This window comes from Oculina patagonica, chromosome 4 (assembly GCF_052425735.1).
Source record: "Oculina patagonica isolate OP01 chromosome 4, crgOcupat, whole genome shotgun sequence".
Classification (NCBI taxonomy): Eukaryota; Metazoa; Cnidaria; class Anthozoa; order Scleractinia; family Oculinidae; genus Oculina; species Oculina patagonica.
In genome coordinates, this window is record NC_135761.1 from 26231022 (window position 1) to 26253704 (window position 22683).

Genomic DNA, 22683 nt, shown 5'->3' on the forward strand with positions numbered 1-22683 from the left:
GAGGAGGCGATTAGTCGAGGGAGGGTGCCGATTATTTCAAATATTGCTGGCTGGAAGTCGTACGTTTAATATTTTGTTGTTTTATCTAATCTTATTATAAAATAATCGCATCAAGTACACTGAGCACGAACTTTCTATGTGTTCTCGATTTTATTTCAGTTTAACTAATTTCAGTGTCAATATCTTCGGCATCAGAGCTCTAGGTCCTCTAGTGTGGTAATTTTCAACTTAACCGAGAGGTAGAAAAATGGGGAGGTAGAGAGAAAGGAGATTGATTATTTAAGGGATATAAGGGGGTGGGGATTTTTCTAATTTTAAAAACACAATAAAACCCCAATATTTCTTATTTCTCTAAATTTTACTAATCCTTTGCTAAAAAACTATCTTCTCCCAAAATCCCCCAAAATTTACAAAACACCGTTAAACATAGATATATGAGATAATCAGAGCGTTTTTGGATCCCTTGGAACGCGAACGATATATTTTCGTTAAACCCGTGTTTAGCTGTTAAAAAACGACCTTCCGGTATATTTTCCCTTCATAAACGCGGTAAGTTTAAAATTAAAATAACTAAAAGTGGCTATAAGCCACTAAACTCGGAAAAGTTATTATGAAAAAAGAATCGAAAACAGCAAACTGACAAATAAAGGTTTTCTAATAAAAATAATAATAATAATTTTTTTGGTTATAATTCGGGGTTTTTTTTTTTTTCAATTTTTTTTAATTAAATTTTTTTTTTTTTTTTTTGTTTTTTTTTTTTTTTTTTTTTTTTTTTTTTAAAAAAAAAATATTTTTTTTTCCTTTTTTTTTATATATAAAATTTTTTTTTTTTTTTTAAAAAAAAAAAAATATAAATTTTTTTTTTTTGTGTTTGAATATTTATATTTTTTTTTTTTTTATAAAAAATAAATATATAAAAAAAAGAAAAATTTTTTTTTTTCCTTTAACAAAAAAACCTCCCACCCCTGGGATGAAAAAAAAAAAAAAAAAAAAAAAGGAGAGGGGGGGAGTTATTCCCCCCCCCCCCCTCTTTTTTCCGGAATGAAACTGGAGAGAGATCACCATGATGAAGGACGCTTGGTGTGGATGGGACAAGATTATTTTCTGGGGTATGGCTAGAAGTGACTAAGAAACGCCATAAAGAAATTAAATTACAATTGATAACACAAAAAGTATATGGATATATTCCTTTATTGATAATCCGCTAACATACTAATACAAGTGCATAAACGTTTCAAAAAGTGCTTTCGGCCCCTGGTTACGTACCGTATGAGCTATAATAGGATGTCACTTATACGATATAATATATTCAGTACTAAACTACTCATATATGATAAATGACATTTCACCAAGTTGAATATAAATGGAACGTTTTGGTGTCCAAATCTGTAGTAAACTGTGTTAAAAAAATTATACTTGACAAACCCGCTATATTAAAAGACAAAACATTACACTGCTAAAGAAATCAGCATGAAAACACTCAACAGAGATCGAATAAGGTACTTTTATAGTTTTCAAATTGTTGTCTTCTAACTATTACAAAGCTCAAAGCAGAAATACACGTCTCCCTCTAATGGGCTATCGTGCAAATTATTTGGTTTAGGAAAAGTCTAAGAAACAACTTGAAACTGTATGTATGTGGTGGTAGGACATTTTGGAGTTTGGGTTGGTCTTTCTAAGGTCTTTTAATTTTCTTTAGAATGAAGATGATATTACTTTTTTGATGCCATTGTAACAACAACAATAACAGCCTCTATGACGTTCACTCTAGCATTGGGCACTCTAAAACTACCAGGGGACAGGGGGCGGCCCACAGGGAGAACAGCCGACGACCACAGGGACCACGGGGACGGGACAGGGGGGGCCACAGGGAGACAGCCATGACGCACTCTACCATTGGGTACTCTAAAACTACCAGGGGTACAGGGGTACGTTGCTCCTCACATGTGGAGAAACAAGCCCAGAGTTGCAAGCAGCATCATGACTGCAGACACTGTGAGAGACGCAGCACCAGCTTGTGGTGCCGGTCCTTTTTGGCCAACTGGTTCAGTTATCTCGACCAACCATTCGTACACGTCGTTTTTGTCCTGATCTTTTAACATTTTGCCAACCTTCTCTCGGCATTGTTTGTGGTAGTTGTTCAGCCATTCAATCTGCAATGAGATGTAACGTTGTCAGTTTGCTAAACTTTTGTTTTGATTTCCTTTCACTCTCAGTTAGTTAGGGAAAGTTCATTTAATAAGACAAGGTGGGGGGATGAAGATATTGAGGGGGGGGGGGGGCTCCAAAAATTTTTAGACACCTGAAGGGGGGCTCTGAAAAACTTGTTGGGCTAAGAGGGGGGGGGGGGGGGCTCCGAAAATTTGTATACTTTAAAACCAACACATGACATCATCATACAGATCGGATGGTTTTCAACTCAACAGTTTAATGACCTGTGCAACTTAGCTATATCACATGGTTTACAGATATAACAAATGTAGTCTCAGTAATTATTACACTCTTGTTCATCCCAAAAATGAATGCTTTAGAAAATTTCCAAAATTATAAATTCCCAACCTTTTTATAATAAAACCACATTGTTTCGACAAGATTTCAAAATCTGCTAACGGGAACTATAAAAACGAGTACTCTGTAACAAGGGTTGGGTCATGGATGAGCCGCTACCATGAAAACTATGTGTGAAGCATTGGAGTAGAGGAAGGCACTCTGCGACAATAAATCAATAAAAACTCAAGAACTCAACACGGATCTCATCACAACTGGATCTCAAGTGTGTCATAGTATAAACCATTGAAGACAATAACGGTAAACGTATTTGATAGAGTCTAGCGATCTTTTATCAGGGGAGCAAAGGAATTGAAGGAGGAGAGGGGAGGGGGGGGGGGCGGCTCTGAAATTTTTTCGACTACCAAAGGGGGGCTCCTAAAAAATTGAACGGCTAGCGAGGGGGGCTGCTAAAATTTCAAGCTTCTAGTTTCAATTTCTTCACCCCCCCCCCCCCTTGTTACATTAAATGAAGTTTTCCTTAATCCTCGTTATTCTTCAAGCTTTAAAACTCAAACCAGATCGCTGCATTGCAAGCTTCAAATTAAACACGTGTTTTACAAGAAATTATTTATCCTCAGTATGTAAGGAGTTAGTTCGCAGTATTTTGATACAAATATCTTATGAACTGGCCAGAAGTCGCGTTATAATAGAATAACTGTGACTATACGTTTTCCGGACTGTAGACTACGAGCAGTCCCTCTTCTTTCTTAATCCGTCGAGCATGAGGTGGAAAAAAGCGCGTAAAAACAACAAGGGGCTATTGAGGGTGATGTCAATCATACGCTAAGTATTGATCAGAGTGCGAGGCTCTGTATCGCTGGTGGTGAGGCGGCCGTCTGGTTCTCTCGAAACTGCGGTGTCGAGGAAGGCGAGTTTACTGTCACTCTCTGTTTCCATGGTGAAGCGCAGGGTCAAAGAGGCAATTAAAAACTCCCCTTCTCCTTCCCCTTTGAACGCTGGTCACGCAGGCTAGAAGCATGGATGCCCACGATCAGAAAACACAACAACAGGAGAACTGTACGACAGCAGACCGCTGAGGGAACAACAGGACACCGGAACAGCGAGGATCGAAATGCACCAATCACAGCTGTTGAAAACCAACCAATCAGAGCGCAGCAGCGTGCTTTATAAGTTCACGCATAACCAGACGACCTTATCGCGTGATGAAGACTAGCAGTGTGCAGTCGAAACGTCGCAATCTCTTTCACACGTGACTACGTCGTGAGACAAACGAAAAATACTTTATTACTGTACTCTATCATGATGGAAAACCACAACATTTTTTACGATATTAAAAAATATCCATTCCATAAAACAATTCCTTATGCGTTATCGTTTCATTCTCTAACGGGGAGAACAAAAATAGAATGCTATCTATACTACATACATAAGTAGCGTTTTAATGTGTCGGTTTACTGGTTTGGTACGTGGAAATGGGATTTTCATAACTCTACAACGAACACATTTTTCTATTTGTTAATACAGCTGTGGTTAAGCACCTTGTCAACAAATAAGCGTGTGTAGTGTCTCGGTTTTTTCTTTTGCGCAGTCTTTTCTGAGCCTAAAGTTACTTCTGCTATATTTTAAATACCTCAGTGGGAGTCATTATGTCCAAATCGATCAGACTCTTCCAGTAGGGTACCTGCCAAACAAATAAATGCCAATGTCAAAGTGTTGTTTACTGCGGTCTATAACTGCTCTATAACAGTGCAAGGCTTTCTAACTGATAAAAAATTATACTTCTGGTACAAAGTAAATCCCTCTATTGAAAACACAACATATTTTACTCAGTTTTTAAGGTTTGTCCTGAACAACTGCTGGGAATCTATCCTAACAAGTTTACGTTATACTCACAAAGGACACTGCTTCAAACGTCACGTACTGCTTGTCATTGAAGGTGTTCTGAGAAAGAAAAAAGGCCACTATTACCACATTAACCAAACAAGAAGAACAGATAAAGACCAGTCATTACTACTAAGTAAGCTTCCCCGCTCTTTTTGGGTTTGTCGTCGTGGAGAAACGAATAAGCGGATGATGAGAAGATTTTGCATCCATCCCGTTCCCTTATCTATATATGGAGGAAAAAAGGTGCGCCCATGGGATTTTTCTTACTTGAGTTTTCGCAGGGACTGCCACAACCACGGTTTCCAGTCGAATGCCAAAGTTTCCATCTTCGTAATATCCAGGCTCTGAAGAAAAAGAAGGACGCAACGGTGATGGTTCAATAGAAAGGAAAAGACTTCAACCTGCAATCGTTTAGATTAACGACTTCATCTCGTGAGACTTGTGCTTTGTTTTCCATAATTTACAAATGACGTAGAAAACGTCTGACAATTACTTGATTTTCCGGTATACAATTGCAATGCAATTTTGTCAAACGTTCAGTCCAAGGATGGTCTTCGCAAATTACAACCACAATATCATCCATACCAGACCAAGAAAACATATAAGCTTACCATCCGACTGGAACATTCCAGGAACTATCGGTTTCTCCCATGGCTTAGGACAGCCTGCAGCTATCCTCTGTGGTCCTGCAACATACATAGATGATAATTAAGATTTTACTGGTCTAGAGGATGGAGCTGTGAGTATCACTAATGTTTTGGGCTCACCTTCATGTACACTGAGAAACATTCCGATTCCGTGTCCCGTCCCGTGCCTGTAGTCCAGACCATTTTGCCACATTTCTTTACGCGCGATGGGGTCTAAGAAACGACCTGTCCAGGAAAAGGGAAGACAATAACAGAGGTCACGTCACCTAGGTGCTACACAATTCTTAAACAATAAAATGTTCAGGACTCTTTTACACAAGGGTTGGAGTTCTGGTATGAAGTTGGTTCGATTCTGACAAGAAGCTACCGAACCGCCCATATTTTTTTTATCTCTTCTCTGGTGTTAAAAAATTCTAACGAAAAAGAGAGACAAAAGGTTTCAGCCGTGCGTTTTTGCTAAAAAGTTTTAAAGAGTGTCCACTTAGAGACTTCAATAATTTAATTAAAAGAAAAGATGAAACTGATGAACGTTGAGAATTTTTATGAAAAAGTCAAAGTAAAGACAAAGGCAATGAGATAGCACCGTAACCATGATAAACTATGAAAGTCTTTTAAGTTCAAAATCGTGGAGTAAATCGCGTTATATTTCTTGTCAACAAATGACCAAAATGATTCTCATGGGCATTCTCAGTCCACTTTACAATTTAAAATACATATACTTACCTTGAGTATTGTTTGGAAATACTGTTAGTGCTAGTTGGATCTGACCCTTCAAAATACGGGTGTAAGCATCCTGTAAATGAAAAAAAGCGTATTATACGTAGATGAATCCTGCCAGGGCATAACAGCATTTTTTAATACAGCTGACATTTTACATACAACTGACAAGCTTACCTTTTGGTGGGCTGTAGGTGTTCCAAAGTGGACTGTACGAGTTGTATCTGTTGTTCCATCTCTACACATTTGCAAATTAAAATTAACAGACAAAATGAGTGCAAAATTTGTCCAATCCTTGGATTGGCTTTGATGTTGTTCTTTACCTCTGTTTCAAAACGAGACCAGCTGGTGCACACATTTCCAGGTGGAAACGAGTTTTCTTTGCACGTTTATTGTCTTGCAAATCAAACTCATTTCCATGTGAAAGGTTGTGCAGCAGGACTTGGTTTGAAACAGAGGCGAAAGGCAACTTGGAAATGGCTTATTGTGTTCGATTAAATTTCTGTTCGATTTCGTTCGATTGACTACGCGTGTTGGAAGAATGTTAAGTCCATCGTTCACCGGCTGCGAGGGCAATGGTAAGTGATATTTACTGGAGCGATGAGCCTAAGTAAGTCAGTCAGTCAGTCAGTCAGCCAGTCCGTCCGTCCGTCCGTCCGTCCGTCCGTCCGTCCATCAGTGTCAGTCAGTCAGTCAGTCAGTCAGTCAGTCAGTCAGTCAGTCAGTAAGTACTGCCTATTGTAAATTATGGTTTAAGATTAAACAAAATCACGAAAAAAAGACAAAAACTAATGGAAGAATATAAAAATTGAGGCTGATCCTTAGTGATGGCACAATTGACACTTACTTGAACTGAGATCCACTGTCAACAAGAAAGGTGTTGTTATCAAAGATCCGTAAGTTTGTGCTTTTTTCTGGCCTGCGATAAGAAGACAATAAAGAAATAGTTTGCAAATGAAATTAAACTTAACCTTTTCATTCCTTTACATCTTTTAACTGTACCTATTCTCAACTTTTCATTTGTCCGAGGACATGTCCTTATAGTTTAACCAAATGAGGATTTATGATGTACATAAATGAAATTTCATTATATAAACTGTGGATTGAACGATGTAGAGATAATAAATCATCATTAACAATTATTGGACGAGGTTGTTTTGGTATTCGAAATAATAAAGATTGAGGTGGGTGTTATCATCTGAAACAGAAGGCTGGGGCTCGAGCCATGTTGTTTTGCACTGTGTACAAGTCATGTTTACCAGGCGACCAGGCACCGCATGTGGGGTCCACTTTTGCCCAAGATTAAATGCCAGGGACGTAGCCAGATTTTTGAGGGGTGGGGAGGTCCGCCGGGGATAGTTTTGAGATCAAGATCCTAGGAAATGCATGCTAGGAATGAAAATAACCAAAAATTTGGTATTTTTTTTCAGAATTGGAGGGAACATTATAATACAATAAAGGAAATTAACGCAAGAGAGGGGAAAAATTTTCAAAATTAAGAAAATTAACGCGATCGTTGATGTCTCTAAAGATATTTTAGCTGTTTAGTACAAAAAACGGATGTCGAGAACAGCTCTCCTGAAAGCAAGAATGATTGGAAATATTGCAGATGACATATCTTTAAGGCTTTTACATTAGAAAAGATTGAAAAAATAGTGTGTAGCGTCCTAGATTCTATATGTGTTCGGACAGTATCCAGAATTTGGGGTAAAATACGGTCTTGAAATAAATGCTTACAAAAATAAACGCGATTTAAATTAACGCAAATTTTGAGAATTTGCGTTGATTTCATGGAGCGTTAATTTTCTTCAATAAGGTATACCCAGTGCGACAAATAGCCTGCGCGCAGACTCTTCTATTCCTTGGAGACGGCTTCGCACCGACTATGCGACAAATGGATTGAACTTCTTAATATTCAGTACCTGTAGTGAATGATAGCTCCATTGGGGCCAAAACCTGCGATGGTTTCAAAACTATACCCCATGTAGTCAGCTTGGTTACTGCAAATAATGATAACACAATTAGAGCAGTTTTCAATTGAGTGTCGTAAAACCAAAACCAAATTATTTCTCTGGCCAATCACAAGGGGCGCAAACAATCCAGTGAACCAATCAAAATTTGAAGCAAATATATGTACGGGGGGGGGGGGGGGAAAAGGGCGGGGTTTTTTTTTTTTTTTTTTTTTTTTTTTTATAAAAAAAGGGCGCGATTTTTAAAAACCAATCATACGCAAAAAAAAAAAAAAAAAAAAAAAACTATTTTTTTTATAAAAAAAAAAACCCTAACCACACATATACAAATACTTTTAAAAGCTAAATTTGTCGAAAAAGTGAAAAGGAGACCTTGTTTCAAATTTTGCAGAATGCTATGGTTTTAATCATTACATGCACGTACTATTTCAAAGACACACTTCATATTTTCACACAAAAAAATCAAAAAGTGCACTTCCTTCAGTATAGATAGTTTGGTAAAAAACATTTGAAGGTTGTTTACCTTTTGAAATATTCTAGTTTCGCTGATGCTGACATTTCTGTTAAGTCTTTACTTCCTTTAGGGACCTTCGGATAAGAAAAAAGTATTCAAAGCCTCACAGAACTTAACTTCGGTTTGAGGCAGTGCTAAGGCAATGCATCAGTTCAGGTGTTGTCGAAACGGCAAAGGAAAATGCAGCTATGATGTTAGTGGTTGGAGTTTTTGCTTCCTCTATTTACTCCATATTTCTATTACATATTATAAGCCAAGAAAGAGTTCAAAGAGCTTAAAAACATCCGAGGCGCTGTGTCAGCTTAGCGAAGAGAGCTCCTTCCGCAGAGGCTCCTTCCGCGCACTTTCGTTGCCATTCTCTCCAGGCTCCGCGCGCTTACTTTTCACCTCTCCCTACTTCCCAGCCCGTACGAAACAAAAGAGGCCTTTGCGGAGGAGAGAGGCGAAGAGAGGTATTTTGCATGCTATTAACATGAAACTGCATTGTTTGCTTTCTTTGTGTACCGTGAATGGAAAAAAAGTGAAGTTCAGTAACTACGTTATCGCTAACCTCAGCCATTTTTATTCCTTATGGCTTTTTACAACCTCTTTGTTGTTTTTCTACCTTGGCAAATTCATTATTAACTTGAAGTTTCCTTTCGATTTAAAGACCATATTTATTATTGCAAAAATGTCGCGACGGTTTCCTATCTGAACTAATCTCGTACCTCATTCTTTAGCCAGTAGAAAAACTCTACCATCGCCGTATTGTCTTTCAGCTGTAGCAAAAGACAAAAGAGATGTTAAAGGACACCGCAAGTATTCTCCTTGCTGTTTGATATGATTGTTGTTCGTTCGTTCGTTTGTTTGTTTGTTTGTTTCTTCCTGTGTGTTAGTAAAGTGCTGCAAGTGTCCGCTCATGCGTATGTAGGCAGGTGGGACAACTAAACAAAAACATAGTTGAAATTCTCCTTTTAAGGTTCCCTGAAAGACGCATGAAAGTTTTAAGCCCTGGCTAAACGGTAACGCAAGTACTCGCAAGTTGAACTTGCGTACAGACTTGCCTTAGGTGGCCAACCGGACTCGAAAGTGCACAAAAGTTGTCAAAAAGCCATTTCAATGCGATTATCCCTCCCTTACTTTTTTATGTCTTGCAGTGATGGGAGTATGCCTCCCTTTCCAACACCACCCCCCTCCCCTCCCCCTCAATGTAGATGTGGATGCACGCGCTGCAATTCAGTACTTGAAGTAAATAGCAAAACTTCCTTTGCCTGGCGTTGGGTGGGCAAACAGTAAAAAAGGTGTGTTGACTTGCATGCAAATTTGATCTCAACCAACGTGAGAGCAAGTCAACGCAATTCGACGCAAGTGCACGCAAGCCCGGTCCTGGCCAAACGGAGACGCAAGCAGCCGCAAGTTTTCAACTTGCGTCCACTTGCGTTGCCGTTTGGCCAAGGCTTTAAAGCTCATAAACTAGAACATGAACTGACCAAGTAAAAAAAGAAAAGGTTGTTTCTCAGGTTTGAAACAGTTATATTCTTACGTTAGCGTTCTTCATTCCTTTTATCTCTGTCGGATTTTTAATCGATTTCGGCAGTGCTATTGGCGAGTCTTTTGCCAATAACTTGTCCTGTTAAAAAGAGAAAAGGATAACAGTATGAATTGTCAAATAAGTTAGATGTATAAGTATGAAGTTTAAGGCCAACTTTATATTTATACCTAACTTTTATTACCTACCTGGGTAATTGCTTCCTTCATAGCGTAACTGGCAAACGGGCTTAACTGAAAACGAAAACACACAATGTGTATATTTGGTATAACTACAACAGGTAAGTTTACGACATTATGGGTCACCATGAAATACGTGGCTGACGTAATACGTGGCGGCTTTGCACTACTCGCTATAAAACTGACAGAAACAAATTCTTGGTAATATGTAGCAATTTTTTTCTTATATGCGTGGCAGGAAAGAGACTGATATTTATTTAAATAAACTTTGGTATTAGAAACGAATTATATAATTAGGCAAGAATCAAGAACACCAACATTGTAATTCATTCATACAGGTTACCACTAGTTGGAAATAAAATCATCACATTTTTTAAAATTTAAAAATTCTAAAGTAATGCATACACCTATGCGCCGGGCTAAGTGAACGTCAAGATTAGGTATTGAAAAACTCAAGAATTTTTTTTTTTAATATTGGGTGCTATGGATCTATAGAGACCAGTCTTGAGACTGGAAAAGAAAACACAGATCATATGTAAGCTGTATCTTATTTTAACTGAGTTTTTACCTCTTAAACATTCTTAATATTGATTTAAACCTCTAATCGATCGAGGCGCTGGTCCTCATGTAAAAATGTAATGCACGAATTATACAAATAACCCAACCTTACCCAGATCTTCGCATCACTTTTAGCTTCTTCGGCTTTTATGCCCTCAATAAAAACAGACGTGTTGTACGATTCTAGCATAGCTTTATTCAGGTGCGTCTTTGCTTCAGGAGTTAACCTTTCCTTGTCGATGTAAACTCTGTACAGAGTAAACAGTGAATCAGTTAACAGAAAATTTATTAGTGCAAGATTGTTTTCAGACCTTGTAGCTCACAGGAAGCCAGGCTATTATGTATATTCTGGGCGAGCTACTACCATATTGACTATGTTGTATTTAATTAGCTTGAAAGGATAAATGGGAAAAAATACAAAAAATTAAAATAATAATAATCTAATAATATATATTTATATAGCGCTAAAATTATATAAAAATTATTCTAAAGCGCTTTACAGGTTAGATAACATCGTATAAGTTAAAATATAAAAAAGGCAAACTATTAAAAAAGGAAAATTAAGTAAATAGGAAGAAAAAATATTAAGATTTTCTCACGAATAAATGTTCTCATTTTCATAACAATACAGTTGTGTATTAAAGCAAAACAATTTCGGCTACAAGCTGCACAAATTCTGACTTTCTAAACTAATGTAGTCCGTTTTATAACTCCTAATTCTAATGCTTTCTTTTTCTCACTAACTCCACACTTACTTGGTTTCGCTTTTAGTAACGATGATGAAAGCGAAAAAGAAAGGATTTGAAGGCACGTCGGCCCCTCTTAAGTTCAACAGCCCTGTAAAACAGTGAAGTGAAAGAAAAGAAATACGATTTTACCACCCTCTACTTATATTGATGTGCCTTGACATTGCATGTATGTAAGTATATATATTTGGTGTGTTTTGGTGAACTTTTATTAATGAGGACACTTTGTGATGCCTGTCATGTGGAACGTGCAACTCATTAGCGTTCAATCCTGGACATATCTGAAATTTTGTCCTACAACATATCTGGATCCAAATGTAACGGACCTTCCGATTATACCCGAGAAAGCTGAACTTACAAGCAACTTCATCAAGCTTGTACACAATGACTGCAGTCGCCTTATTTGAAGTCATTTCGTCTCGAAGATCTTTTATTTTGTCATCCCAAGTCTTTCCTATTAAATAAATGAACAAACAAACAAATAAAAATAAATAAATTGTTGAAGTTCGGATCAATTGTGCGTTGAATAAATATTGTAAGTTAGGTCGTTTGACCTTAGAATCACAACACATGTACCACAACGTTTTTGTTGAAATGATTTTGTATGGTTGCAGAGGCTATATAGTAATCTTATTTAAGATGAGAATTAGACGAGGGTACCTTTTCTATTACCTGGCCAATAATGATCATAAGAGGCAAAGGCTTTTGTGGGAATAATGGAAGACCAGCGGCAAATCAAATGCAAAACTCGATTCTCGACAAACGAAAAGCTTCCCTGGTGATTGGAAGGACTTGTTGTTGTTGTTGTTGTTGTTGTTGTTGTTGTTGTTGGCGTCGTCGTCGTTTGTTACAGAGCAATAATGTATTTACAACTAGTAATAACCAAAGGTTAGAAAGTGCGGGCGAGGACAATACGTGGTGTTTTTGGGTAAAAATGGCTTATATTGTCGAAGGTATAGTCAGTGAGGAATGTTCAGTAGTTATAAGGGTGTGAAATATTTTCTAGGACATGCCCTACACCTGACCCTCTCTTCCTCTCCCAAACCCCCTATATATTCACTGTTTACATTAATTTTCTCCAGTATTAGTACTGCCAAGGTTGAAAAAGTATGTGTTGTAACCAACAGACGTTAAAAATTGCTGTTTCTGCTATCTCTTCTTTAAACCTTTTAAAATTATACTCAAATCGCTGCACCGACTTCCGATACAATCTAGACACATGTACGCGTTGCGGACCTATGTGTTTAGTAAGCTCAACCTGGAATGCGTTCGAAATCGAGTACGTTCGAAAGCAGTGAGGGCGCGAGTTCAAGGCCCAGGCGGGCAAGCCCACGATCTTTTTTTTTTTCTTGTTTTTCCTTAAACGTGTTTCATTTTCTTTTTTTCCCCAAAAAAGGCTAAAACGTGCTTCCCATTTATTAATTTACTCAATATTGAATATTGCAAATAAATGCAATGCGTTTGCCTTAAGGACGTTCGCGCTAATTGTTTATGCGCATCCCTACTGCACACGTAATTCATGTCGCAACGCCATGCCACGTCATACTTTGAGCGCGCACTGAGTAAAATTTATAAGAACATTTTATTTTTTTTTTAGGGTGAGTTCGGTTTCGCTGGCCAACGCGGCGGCCATCTTTAAAAAATTCTTGTCACTGAGTGGAAGATCGCAAAATCGGGAAAGGATCTGACTATATACATGCCACGCAGGCGTGAGAGCAACGTTGAGATTAGGATTGCGGGCTCCTGTGGTCGCCCGCAATAATATCACTATTGCAATTGAAAGTTTTCCTTATTTTAGAATTTACTAACCTGTAAATTTTATTTCCAACGGGAAGATCGTAGCGTTACTCATAGGAGGTCTGCCGTCAGTCCATATCGCGTCAACAAGATTTTCAGAAACCGTTTTCAATGTAATGCTTGACTTTTGTAGTTCCTGAAAAAAGATACATCGATCATTGTACACAAACAATCATGACGGTGTATTGAGCTTCTTTTACGTTTATAAGCTCCGGGTCCCTAGGAAGATAAGAAATAAGTTCATAATAGTCAGTTTTCTACGGGTAGGAGAAAAAAACGTTACTTGCATACAGTCATATTTGACGAAGTTTGTTTGTCGACTATGTACGTGTTGTGTTATCCGCCGACATACTTTCCAGTCTTAATCATCTTTGTACTTTTCTGGCCTTTTTGGTTTTCTATAACCACTTGGATGTTTCTCTACCGTAGTGGGCTGTTATTTTCAGCCAGTTTGCTTTGAACTGAAGGAAATTTTGCAAATTACAACAGAATGCGAAAAATTCGTGGAATAATGCTGTTTCATGGGATAACGCTGATAACGCTTTCGTACCTTGGACATGTCCTCGTAGTCAGCTGTAAGAGTTAAAACAGAAAAAAAAATGTAAAGCACTTTTCAAAGAAGCACATACGATGCTAACAAGAAAACATCAGTCGAGAATAGCCAAGACTTCCATTGATTGCAATTTTTCCTTTTTCTTTCCACCCTCCCGGTATTCCCCGAATAATCAATATATTACATATTTATCACTTTTCATCCTTCTTCACATTACTGCTATATCTGCAAGCTGTTAGCATAGTTTTCAGTAATGAAAAGCACAATATAAGAATAGCATGAACAAATACGTTCGTATTGCTATGCGAAATTGACCACATTAATGGACCAAGCAAAAAAGCAGAACAAAAACCGGTGTTTTAATTTCTCACAACTAGAGTTACTCTTGTCTTATACGTCGCTAGTAAATTAAAATATATAAAATTATAAAATACATGAAGCACAGAAGAGAATTATTAAACATAACCAAGATTGATGTCTCGTCTAGAATAAAAAAAAATGGTACTTGTTTGAAAAACTTAAAATAGTATGTCTAAGAAGTTATCTCGAAGCACCAACATTAGTTAACATTATTGCCAGTCTAAAACTTTGTTCATTGTCTTAGGTAGCGTCGAACACATACCAATGGAAATGAGATGTCCATCAACTCCAACCGTATTGCCGTTACTAAGTTCCTAAAGATGGGTTATCATAATCAGTATCGCTGGAAAACAATCATTTATTCAGGCAGAAGAAAGTGCTTCTGTTTCAAGTCAGTCATTCCCTTAAGATGTGTGCGGCTACAGTATAGCATTGGTCTTACTGATTTCAACCATTAGATTATATTTTGCTCCAGAACTTTTTGGGAATTTTCAGTTGAATGATCTGGGAAATTCAATAGTTTTCTGAGCGGAAAAAGCGTTTTGGCCCTGATCATTTCTAAAGACCTTCAGAGGACTTCTTTAAGTGAATGATGATCTCGGATAAAACAAATTCCCGCTTACAACGAGCACATTTTCCGGTTCCAGCCATACTTGCATTGATTTTAACAGATTTGATGATGATAACGGTTGTTTGTCATAGAGCGGTTGTCAAACGAGTGTCGAAAGTCATTTGCATTTGGTTTGGTTTCGTATTACTACATTTAACGTTTTGTTAAAAAAAAAAACTTGCGCCACTTTCTCCACCAAACGTACAGAAATAAAACCAAAACCAATCGTTACTAACGCGCACGTTTTCCCACGGTTTGCGGGGGCTTATGTATTTTCCTCGAGTTTTATTGGTTCACTGGATTGTCTGTATTCTTTTTCATTGCCCGTATCCAAGTTGTAAGGAACATCGGACATAGTACCAGGGCGATAAAGGCAGGGCCGTAACTAGCAAGAGGCAAGACTAGACACTTGCCTTGTCTTGATTTTTACCCAAAATTAAAAACAAAATATGTTTAGTTGGGAAAATAATCCCCAGTTGAACAAGATTGATTCTCCTCAAGAAATACCTTATAAAAAAATGTTTAAGAAAGAGTTTCCGAGCTTCTATAGGTTTTCAAATTTTCTGGAAGGCATGCCCTTAGAACCTGCTATCAAGATCTTGCCTCGTCTATGTCAAAGGTCTGGTTACGGCCCTGAGAACCTGGTGAAATTGGGGCGTACATTATATTTCTGAAAAGATCTTTCGCCCTAATGAAAGTAAACGTAAGGAATTTTGTATCTGAACAGACCGGAAAAGCTTCATTCAAACTAACATAATGGAAATACAAGTACTACATTAAACTACGCATTCTTGCATTTCGAGAAAACTAAACCTTCTAGCAGTTTGCATTATTTCGTCACATATGAACCTGGTCAGTTATAAAGCCTTGCTCCCGTAAGTCTCCTATAACACAGCAGTGTAACTCAGTCCCACCGGTGTGAGCCAGGTGATGGATAAAAGCAATCAACGACAACGTCTTTATCGGCATTCAAGACAATATAGGGCTCATGTGCCTGTTTTAAATTGGTATCCTTTTGGCGTCAAATGAAGCTTGTGCCACGCCCAGTAAGCACTCTTTGGGTCTAATTCAAATGTCTCGACCAGCATTCCCGCCCCTTTAATATGGGAGCTTCCCGGGGGGAATGTTTTGTCAGGGTAAAAACCTTTCCTTCGATTCCTTAATGAAACAATCATGCGCATGTCAGGCCCTAATTCACGGCAATTGCAAAGTCATTATAGGGCCCAAAGTGCATTACCTTTGCTAACCATTCGGCTTGTGATGGAGTACTTGCGTCATCTAAAACAGAGAGATGCAATATTTGTTCGTGAATCTTATTAGTATTAAAAATATTATACATGTATATGTTTCATGCATGTACTTTTTTCAATCCTGTCGGACCTTGCTTGTGTGGATATGCTGTCACCTTGTATTACTACAAAACTAGCTATGGGAATTTTATTTTTATGAGGACAATTTCCCTTTGCAGAAAGTCAGATCCTATTTTCACAAAACCTACATGCTGGAGTCTGCTGAATTTGAAATATTGAGGTAAGCAATAGCTCTTCGTATTCTCTTGTTGAGAACAAGCTCAGGCACCCAGCACTTATGTTAATTAGCCTCATGCTTATCTAGTTGACGAATTTACCCATTTTCATCAACGTCCAGTTATCATCCATTTCCATGCCGGCTTGAAGATAGTACCGGCCATCGGTCCACATTGCTGCCTTCGTCATTGTTACGACTGCATCACCTTAATGACCGACAGAGAGAGATATATTAAGACAAAGCAAAAAAGCAAAATTTATCTAGTCGGTTAGTTCGATTATTGAATAGAAGAACAATGCACACAATAAACAGGTTACTTGCCTTTGGAACCCGCAAAGCCGGATATGTACTGGCGTCGTCGAAAGTGTGGGGCAACGTACTCACTCTGAGTTTAGAAGAAAGAGCAAAACAAAAGTACATGTCACGTCTCAGTAACAACAGCAACAACAACAACAAAAAGTAAAGTGGCCAAATATGAACTATACAATTACGGTCTTTCCGTCTGATCGGGAGAAGGTCAAAAAGACTCGACGTTGCACTGTCTAAACGAAGTCTAAGTTAGACCTGAGTACCCTGTGTAGCTGACCAAATGAAATGCTAAACCTAATTAGAGGTTTGAAGTTCTCGGACCTAATGAAAGTTCTAATAAGTTTCTTTGAGACATCTAATGGTCTTTAAGAAGATTAGCCAAGGCAACGACCGAAAAATTGACCTATTTGAACAATATAGTATTTAACAAATAGATTTCATTTTGCCGTGCGTCTGTTCAGTATTAGTAGAAACTCAGCTGTGTTCTATTGGAAATCCGCGAATCTGATTGGTTCTCCCACTGATTTCTATTCGCCGATAGAAAACAGTTGAGCGCGCGCGTAGCTCTTTAAGCGGTAAATTTTCTTGATTTTTGTCTTCAAAGTGCACAGTATTGTAGGTTTTGGACTGCAATCCTTTAGAGTTTCTACTAAAACAATTAGACTACTCGCCCTCGTTTTATATGAGCGATAGTCAACTCGGCTGCGCCTCGTTGACTATTTGCTCATAGAAAACTCGGGCTCGTAGTCTAATTGTTAAATAGATCACAGATGACGTCAAAATGTGGTATGAACAGAGAAGTGGCCCACGAGGCGCTAGCCGAGTGGGTCACTGATGTTCATACCACATTTTGACGTCTTCTGTGATCTATTACTGAACAGACCCACGGCAAAATGAAATCTATTTGTTTTATATAATAACACAAGACTCAGCACACTTCTGTGTGAGCAATGCTGCCGTACCGATGAGCTAAGTTGTTTTGATTTCACTATTAAGTTTTCGTTAACACGAAGCATTGTTAATCCGATTAAATAAACAGAAAAATGGTCAATTGAAAGTCAATGAAAAAACTAACCTTTATTCCGATTTGGAAAGTTGTTCAAATCTGTAAGCATTAACCGAAGCGTTCAACCGCAATTCGTTTGTTTTCCGTGGCGTCGTCCAACTGTACAACACCGGTCAAACTTTCATATAGATTTCGGATAATTTCTCGAATAATTCACTGTCTTCTTCAAGCTTGTTAAATGCTTCGAAAGGTGAACGATGCTTGGCGTATTGTTTCTCACTAAAGATTTGTAATTAAGCTGAACGTTTTTGCTTTGTTGTGGCCCCGCAAGTTTGAAAAACTTTGCCGACAACTCTGATTTGGACTATGAACTCTGATCACGCGCGCGAGTCACACCACCGCGTGACGTCAACTATGTGTCTGTACTCTGATAGATCATAAGTAAGAACCAATCAAAATGCGCGTAGAATTCAGGTTATTATATAAAGTGATATTGTCAGCAATTGCACGACACCAATTCTGCCAATCCTTCACTACCCTAAGAATAATATCTAAAAGTAGAGACAAAAGACAAGTAGCTAGTTTTTCTGTCGTACCATATGTTGGTCAACAGAAGGAATGATGTACGCCTGGATGCCATTTTGTTTCATCTGTTGTCGTAGGTTCTGCAAGCGCTCAGTTGTGTTCACCTCAGGCAAGGCCGGGGCGGCCTGAAATTAAAGCGAAGTCAAAATTACACTATAATCAATAACAAATAGAGCACGCTTTGGCTGTTTTTGTGTCAAGTTGATGTAAGGAAGAATAGTGTGGAAGAACTAGAAAAGCTGTGGAATACTGAAAGATTACAACTTATTTTGAAAATTGCCAACCCAGAAACCGCGGTTAAGTAAATGAAGAATAAGAAACCTTGAAGACAAGGGCAAATGTATCCATGAAAACAAAAATTAACCAGCTATAATTAAACTTAGAAAAAGCAAGGGATAAAAACTGTACATAGGTACATTTAAAGTGGCGGATCTAGGGGAAGGGCCCGGGGGTCCAGGCCCCCACCTTATTTTTAGGCCAAAGTGAGGCCCGAAGGGCCAAGAAAAAAATATTTTCGAGGGCGGGCCCCGCTCTTTTTTCCAAGGTCTGAATGATCGGGCCCTCTACTTAGCTGAAGGTCTGGATACGCCACTGCATCTATAGTGCTAACATACCCCACATACGTCAGGGCAGTTTGGCATTTTAAGAAAGTGGAAGTTTATTTTGAGTAGATCAGTAACATATTGTTTCTTCATTAGAAATATCGATCATTTTTAAAAATGTGCTCATCATGAGCTCATCGTATGAAAACCAAGGTTGTATTGTCTGTATTAAGGTACATTCTGCTTTGCACTATCGGCGACAGTGTAAATGGAGAAGTCAGTTTTTCGCAAAATATATATATATATTTGCATTTTGACGAGGCAGATAAAAATAATCTGTACATTCCACGCTAAAAGGGGTCGTCACCGAGGGCCAATAAGTAACATCCAGCCAATCTTCTCACAGCCACCTACGCAGATCGAAGCTCTTTTGGCTTGTCACTAATCATTTCAGTTCTCATAGACAAACTCTTATAAACAGCACCAGGCTATGTTTCGTCAAATGGATTCAGGGATTTCACTTTTACTAAAAATTGATAAGAGTTCTTATTTCGAAACCTGTTTAGATCTTTGATATGAATCATATTACTCATGGGTTTCCAGTGATTGCCTCCATATTATTGGACTAGTCTCGGCCTGGAGCGTGTTCTTCAAAATCTCAATAATTGTTTAGTTTATCAGTCTACCTCGAACGGAACCAGGCAAGAGAATAGTCGTAAATTTAGAAATTCCATCGGTAAGAATTTTCTATTTATCTGTAATTTTTTGCAGAGGGGCTAAAGAAATTTCTGGCCAATAAGACCAATTATAAATGTTCATTTGGGTAGAGATGAGGGCGGCACTATGTGTAAGAACAAGAAGCTTGAGAAGCTTAGAGACGACGAAATAAACAAATGAGGAAGATTTCCGTTTATTTTAAGCTTAAGTGTAGACATTACTCGCAGTATTTTACGACAATAAGACCCTTTCGATATTTCCATACATTTCTTTACATTTCGAACATACAAACAGTAACGTCACGCCGCTTATATGCCCCCCCCCCCCCCCCCCCTTGGATCCCTGTGATTTTTCCCCCATGTATATTACACTTTTCACCGTGCTCGACTACCAAGAAGAAAAAAAAGAAAACTAAAAAACACGAGCATTTTTAGAACCGGGCTCACTCCCAACAGCCCGGTTAAGGTGGGGTTCTACCAGAATTTGAATAAAAAATTTAAGAGGTTTAAAGAAGGGATTGAAGAAAGAAAAAATCTGAAACACCACCAGACAGTTGACCCCCACGTAAGTGCATTCCAGGTTGTCAGGCGACTCTCTGGTGTCCGTCTACCAATTTTAAACTTTTATAATCGGTAAAAATTCTAATTCTAATTCCTTTGAGAAGAAATATCTCCTCCCAAACATTCGCAAAAATTACCCAAAAATTTACAAACCACCGCAAAACATAGATATATGTAATGAGCTAAGGGTTTTTAGATTCCTTGAAACGCGAACAAGATATTTCCGTTAAACCCATTTTAAGCGGTGCAAAAACGGCCTTCAGGCATTGACTGATGGCTCAAAAAGTAAACGTTTGTCATGCTTTTAACGCTTAAATGAAAGTCAAATGGTTTCCTTCCTGACTCCGTTGCCTTGCTTACGGTCCTTTTGTTTTGCTACTGTATTGTTTGCTTTTCAGAACAATTTGACAATACTGCTGTCTCTTCTTTAAGACGTAAAGCGACAAAGGCAATTGATTTCCTGTCATCAAGGCGTTATCTAAAAAAATAAACTAATATATTATCTTGCTTGTAACTCAACATGAAACCAGAAACATGAACGCGACGATGATGAAATATAAGTTGTGTTTATTATAATTCACTATTGGCAACGACATAAAATATAGGCTTTGATTCCCTAGCAATTTAGCGACTCTAAAAAAAAACTCCCGCTGAGCGATATGCAAAGCACAACAGATATTTAATCGATTTAAATCGAGAATTTACATTTTTTTTGCTGAAATTCAATGGAAGTTTTCAATATCCTTCCTTGTATTGGGTAGTTATATAATAAGCTGTGCTATTATTCCATATATCTCAAGTGGCAGGTTATTTTAATTGCTCTTATGCCAAATAATCGGTAAATTATATATTGTTCCATGGATTCCTTTCATCCTACTGAGTGACGAATTCAAACGCCAACTTAACAAAACTGATAAATCTTGGAAAATCCCACAATCGAGTCGACCATTATGCGAAGTCAAAATAAGAGGTGTCTGCTTGCATTTTTGCGCTCCGAGGTCATTAAATCTTCATTCCTGATCGCATCAGACATTCAATATCACCTAACCATATTAAAAACATCGTTTACCAGTTTTGTTACTCTTATACTTGAAATCCCAGGCGGAAAAGAAATAATCAGTTTTGGTTATCCGAACTTAATAAATATGAAGTAGCTGTGAACAATTTGTGAAGAGTTACTTTGTCCAACGAAAGGTAAATGAAGCGAAAAACGATCTAGACAATCGCCGATATGGGCGATGGCGCATATTAAACTGGAGCTTCTTCATTCATAAATTCAGGTTTAAGCTTCCACCTGGTAAGGAAATTACAGTTTCGGGGAACCTTAACGAGGAAACTAAATTAAAACGGAAACATAAGACTAGTAAAAGTAGTGTAGACTTGAGCAGTTGAGGTCCCTGTATTAGGGGATGTTGATTCTGTCTGATTCTCTTCGCTATCTCTCCAAGCTAACTAATTCTCAGGTCAGGAATTATGCAAAAGCAAATCACATCATACCACACAGAGTCTACCTACCCTTCGGCTCCTGACAGGTTCTATCACTCTACAGTGCACCAGTAAAGAGCACGACAGAATCACCATACAGACTATACAAAAAAGAAACAAACACACTTTAATAATGTATAGTGACCTGCGAGACTCAATTCAGCTGTGTGATAGCATTATTTACTCACCAAAACCCAGGCACGCAAGGCTCCGATTTTCCATAGTAGTTTAACTGCTGGATGAACTAGCGACGAAGATTAGCTTGTTGCACAGCTCAGATAGGACGCGGTAGCTGATATCACTGAAACACAAGCCGAATGAAAGGTTAATCCTTTTGTGCGCTCCACGCCTCACTGCATCACGACATCGCGACAAAAGAAGTGTATTGTTTATTCAAATTTGAATTAATTTATTTTTAAAAACCACGTGGCCCACGTGTCTCACTAAGCTAGTTTTATTAATAAAATAAATCACTTTGTTTAAACAACACCCCCTGCGCTGTCTGCTCGGAGCATCATTTATTATCGGATAAGAACATTGGACATTTTTTTTTCGTTTGTATATAAAATGATCAGTCAGGCTTGTGTTACGGAAATAGAATCGGTCTATCGGAGTAGATCAGTGACCAATATGGGTCAATATCAGGCGATAAGTAGAAATACCCTTCGGCAGGGCCAGGACTAGAGTCATATAAATATAATAACGGCTTTGTTACATTTACTCTAAAAGACTAGATGACTCAAAGACTAGTTCTACTTATTCCTAACTGGAGAATGTATGCAATGTTATTCATCTTACATGACGTTGACATGAAGAAGGCAATATAATTTGTCTTAATATAGATTTGGAAAATATCACCAAATTGCCGAGAGCTCAATAAGCGATGACGTCATGACGGCATCGCTTAATGTCATTAGGCGACGAGTGGGTGGAACTTTTGCGATCGACCGATTGGTAGATTCGAATAGGACTGGGAACTAACTACAGGAAAGCGTATTAATTTTGTTGCATGTGCACAGTGATCGATCGCAACTGATTTTTAATAAAGAACTAACCTCTAATGCACATTTTCCGAGATTTAGGCCCCGTCCACACTGACTCGGGTAAATTTGAAAACGGAGAAATTTGAAAACGCCGGGTAAAATGTTTTCCGTCCACATTAACCCGGGTAAATTTGAAAACGATACGCTTCATTAGTGAGTAAAAGTAAAAGTAAAGTCTTTATATTATTTAACGAGGGTAGCACTAAAATAACATAAAAAATACTAACAAACCAGTGGCCCTCTAAAATTATTTACAATTATAAAAATACACTATTTCACGCTCCAAGTCCAAACGCTCATTGGTGAGCGTTTTTGAAAAGCTCCGTTTTCGGTGA

At 38.1% G+C, this 22683-nt stretch overlaps 1 protein-coding gene across 1 annotated transcript; it reads right to left on the minus strand.

The window, feature by feature from the left end:
* Nucleotides 1-1175: 1175 nt before the first annotated feature.
* On the minus strand, nucleotides 1176-21678 carry LOC144649939 (xaa-Pro aminopeptidase 1-like). The gene is made up of 27 exons (XM_078509531.1): nucleotides 21494-21678; nucleotides 21336-21406; nucleotides 18013-18126; nucleotides 16423-16486; nucleotides 16202-16306; nucleotides 15812-15852; nucleotides 14227-14278; nucleotides 13602-13624; nucleotides 13064-13187; nucleotides 11613-11708; nucleotides 11264-11345; nucleotides 10621-10756; nucleotides 9960-10004; nucleotides 9766-9852; nucleotides 8951-9001; nucleotides 8253-8317; nucleotides 7682-7759; nucleotides 6607-6678; nucleotides 5937-5997; nucleotides 5766-5835; nucleotides 5163-5267; nucleotides 5007-5081; nucleotides 4663-4739; nucleotides 4405-4452; nucleotides 4142-4192; nucleotides 1913-2153; nucleotides 1176-1788 (listed from the first exon to the last, which is right to left on the minus strand). The coding sequence occupies exons 1-26, from the start codon at nucleotides 21525-21527 to the stop codon at nucleotides 1941-1943; spliced, it is 2040 nt and encodes a 679-aa protein (XP_078365657.1). The 5' UTR covers nucleotides 21528-21678; the 3' UTR covers nucleotides 1176-1788; nucleotides 1913-1940.
* Nucleotides 21679-22683: the final 1005 nt, after the last annotated feature.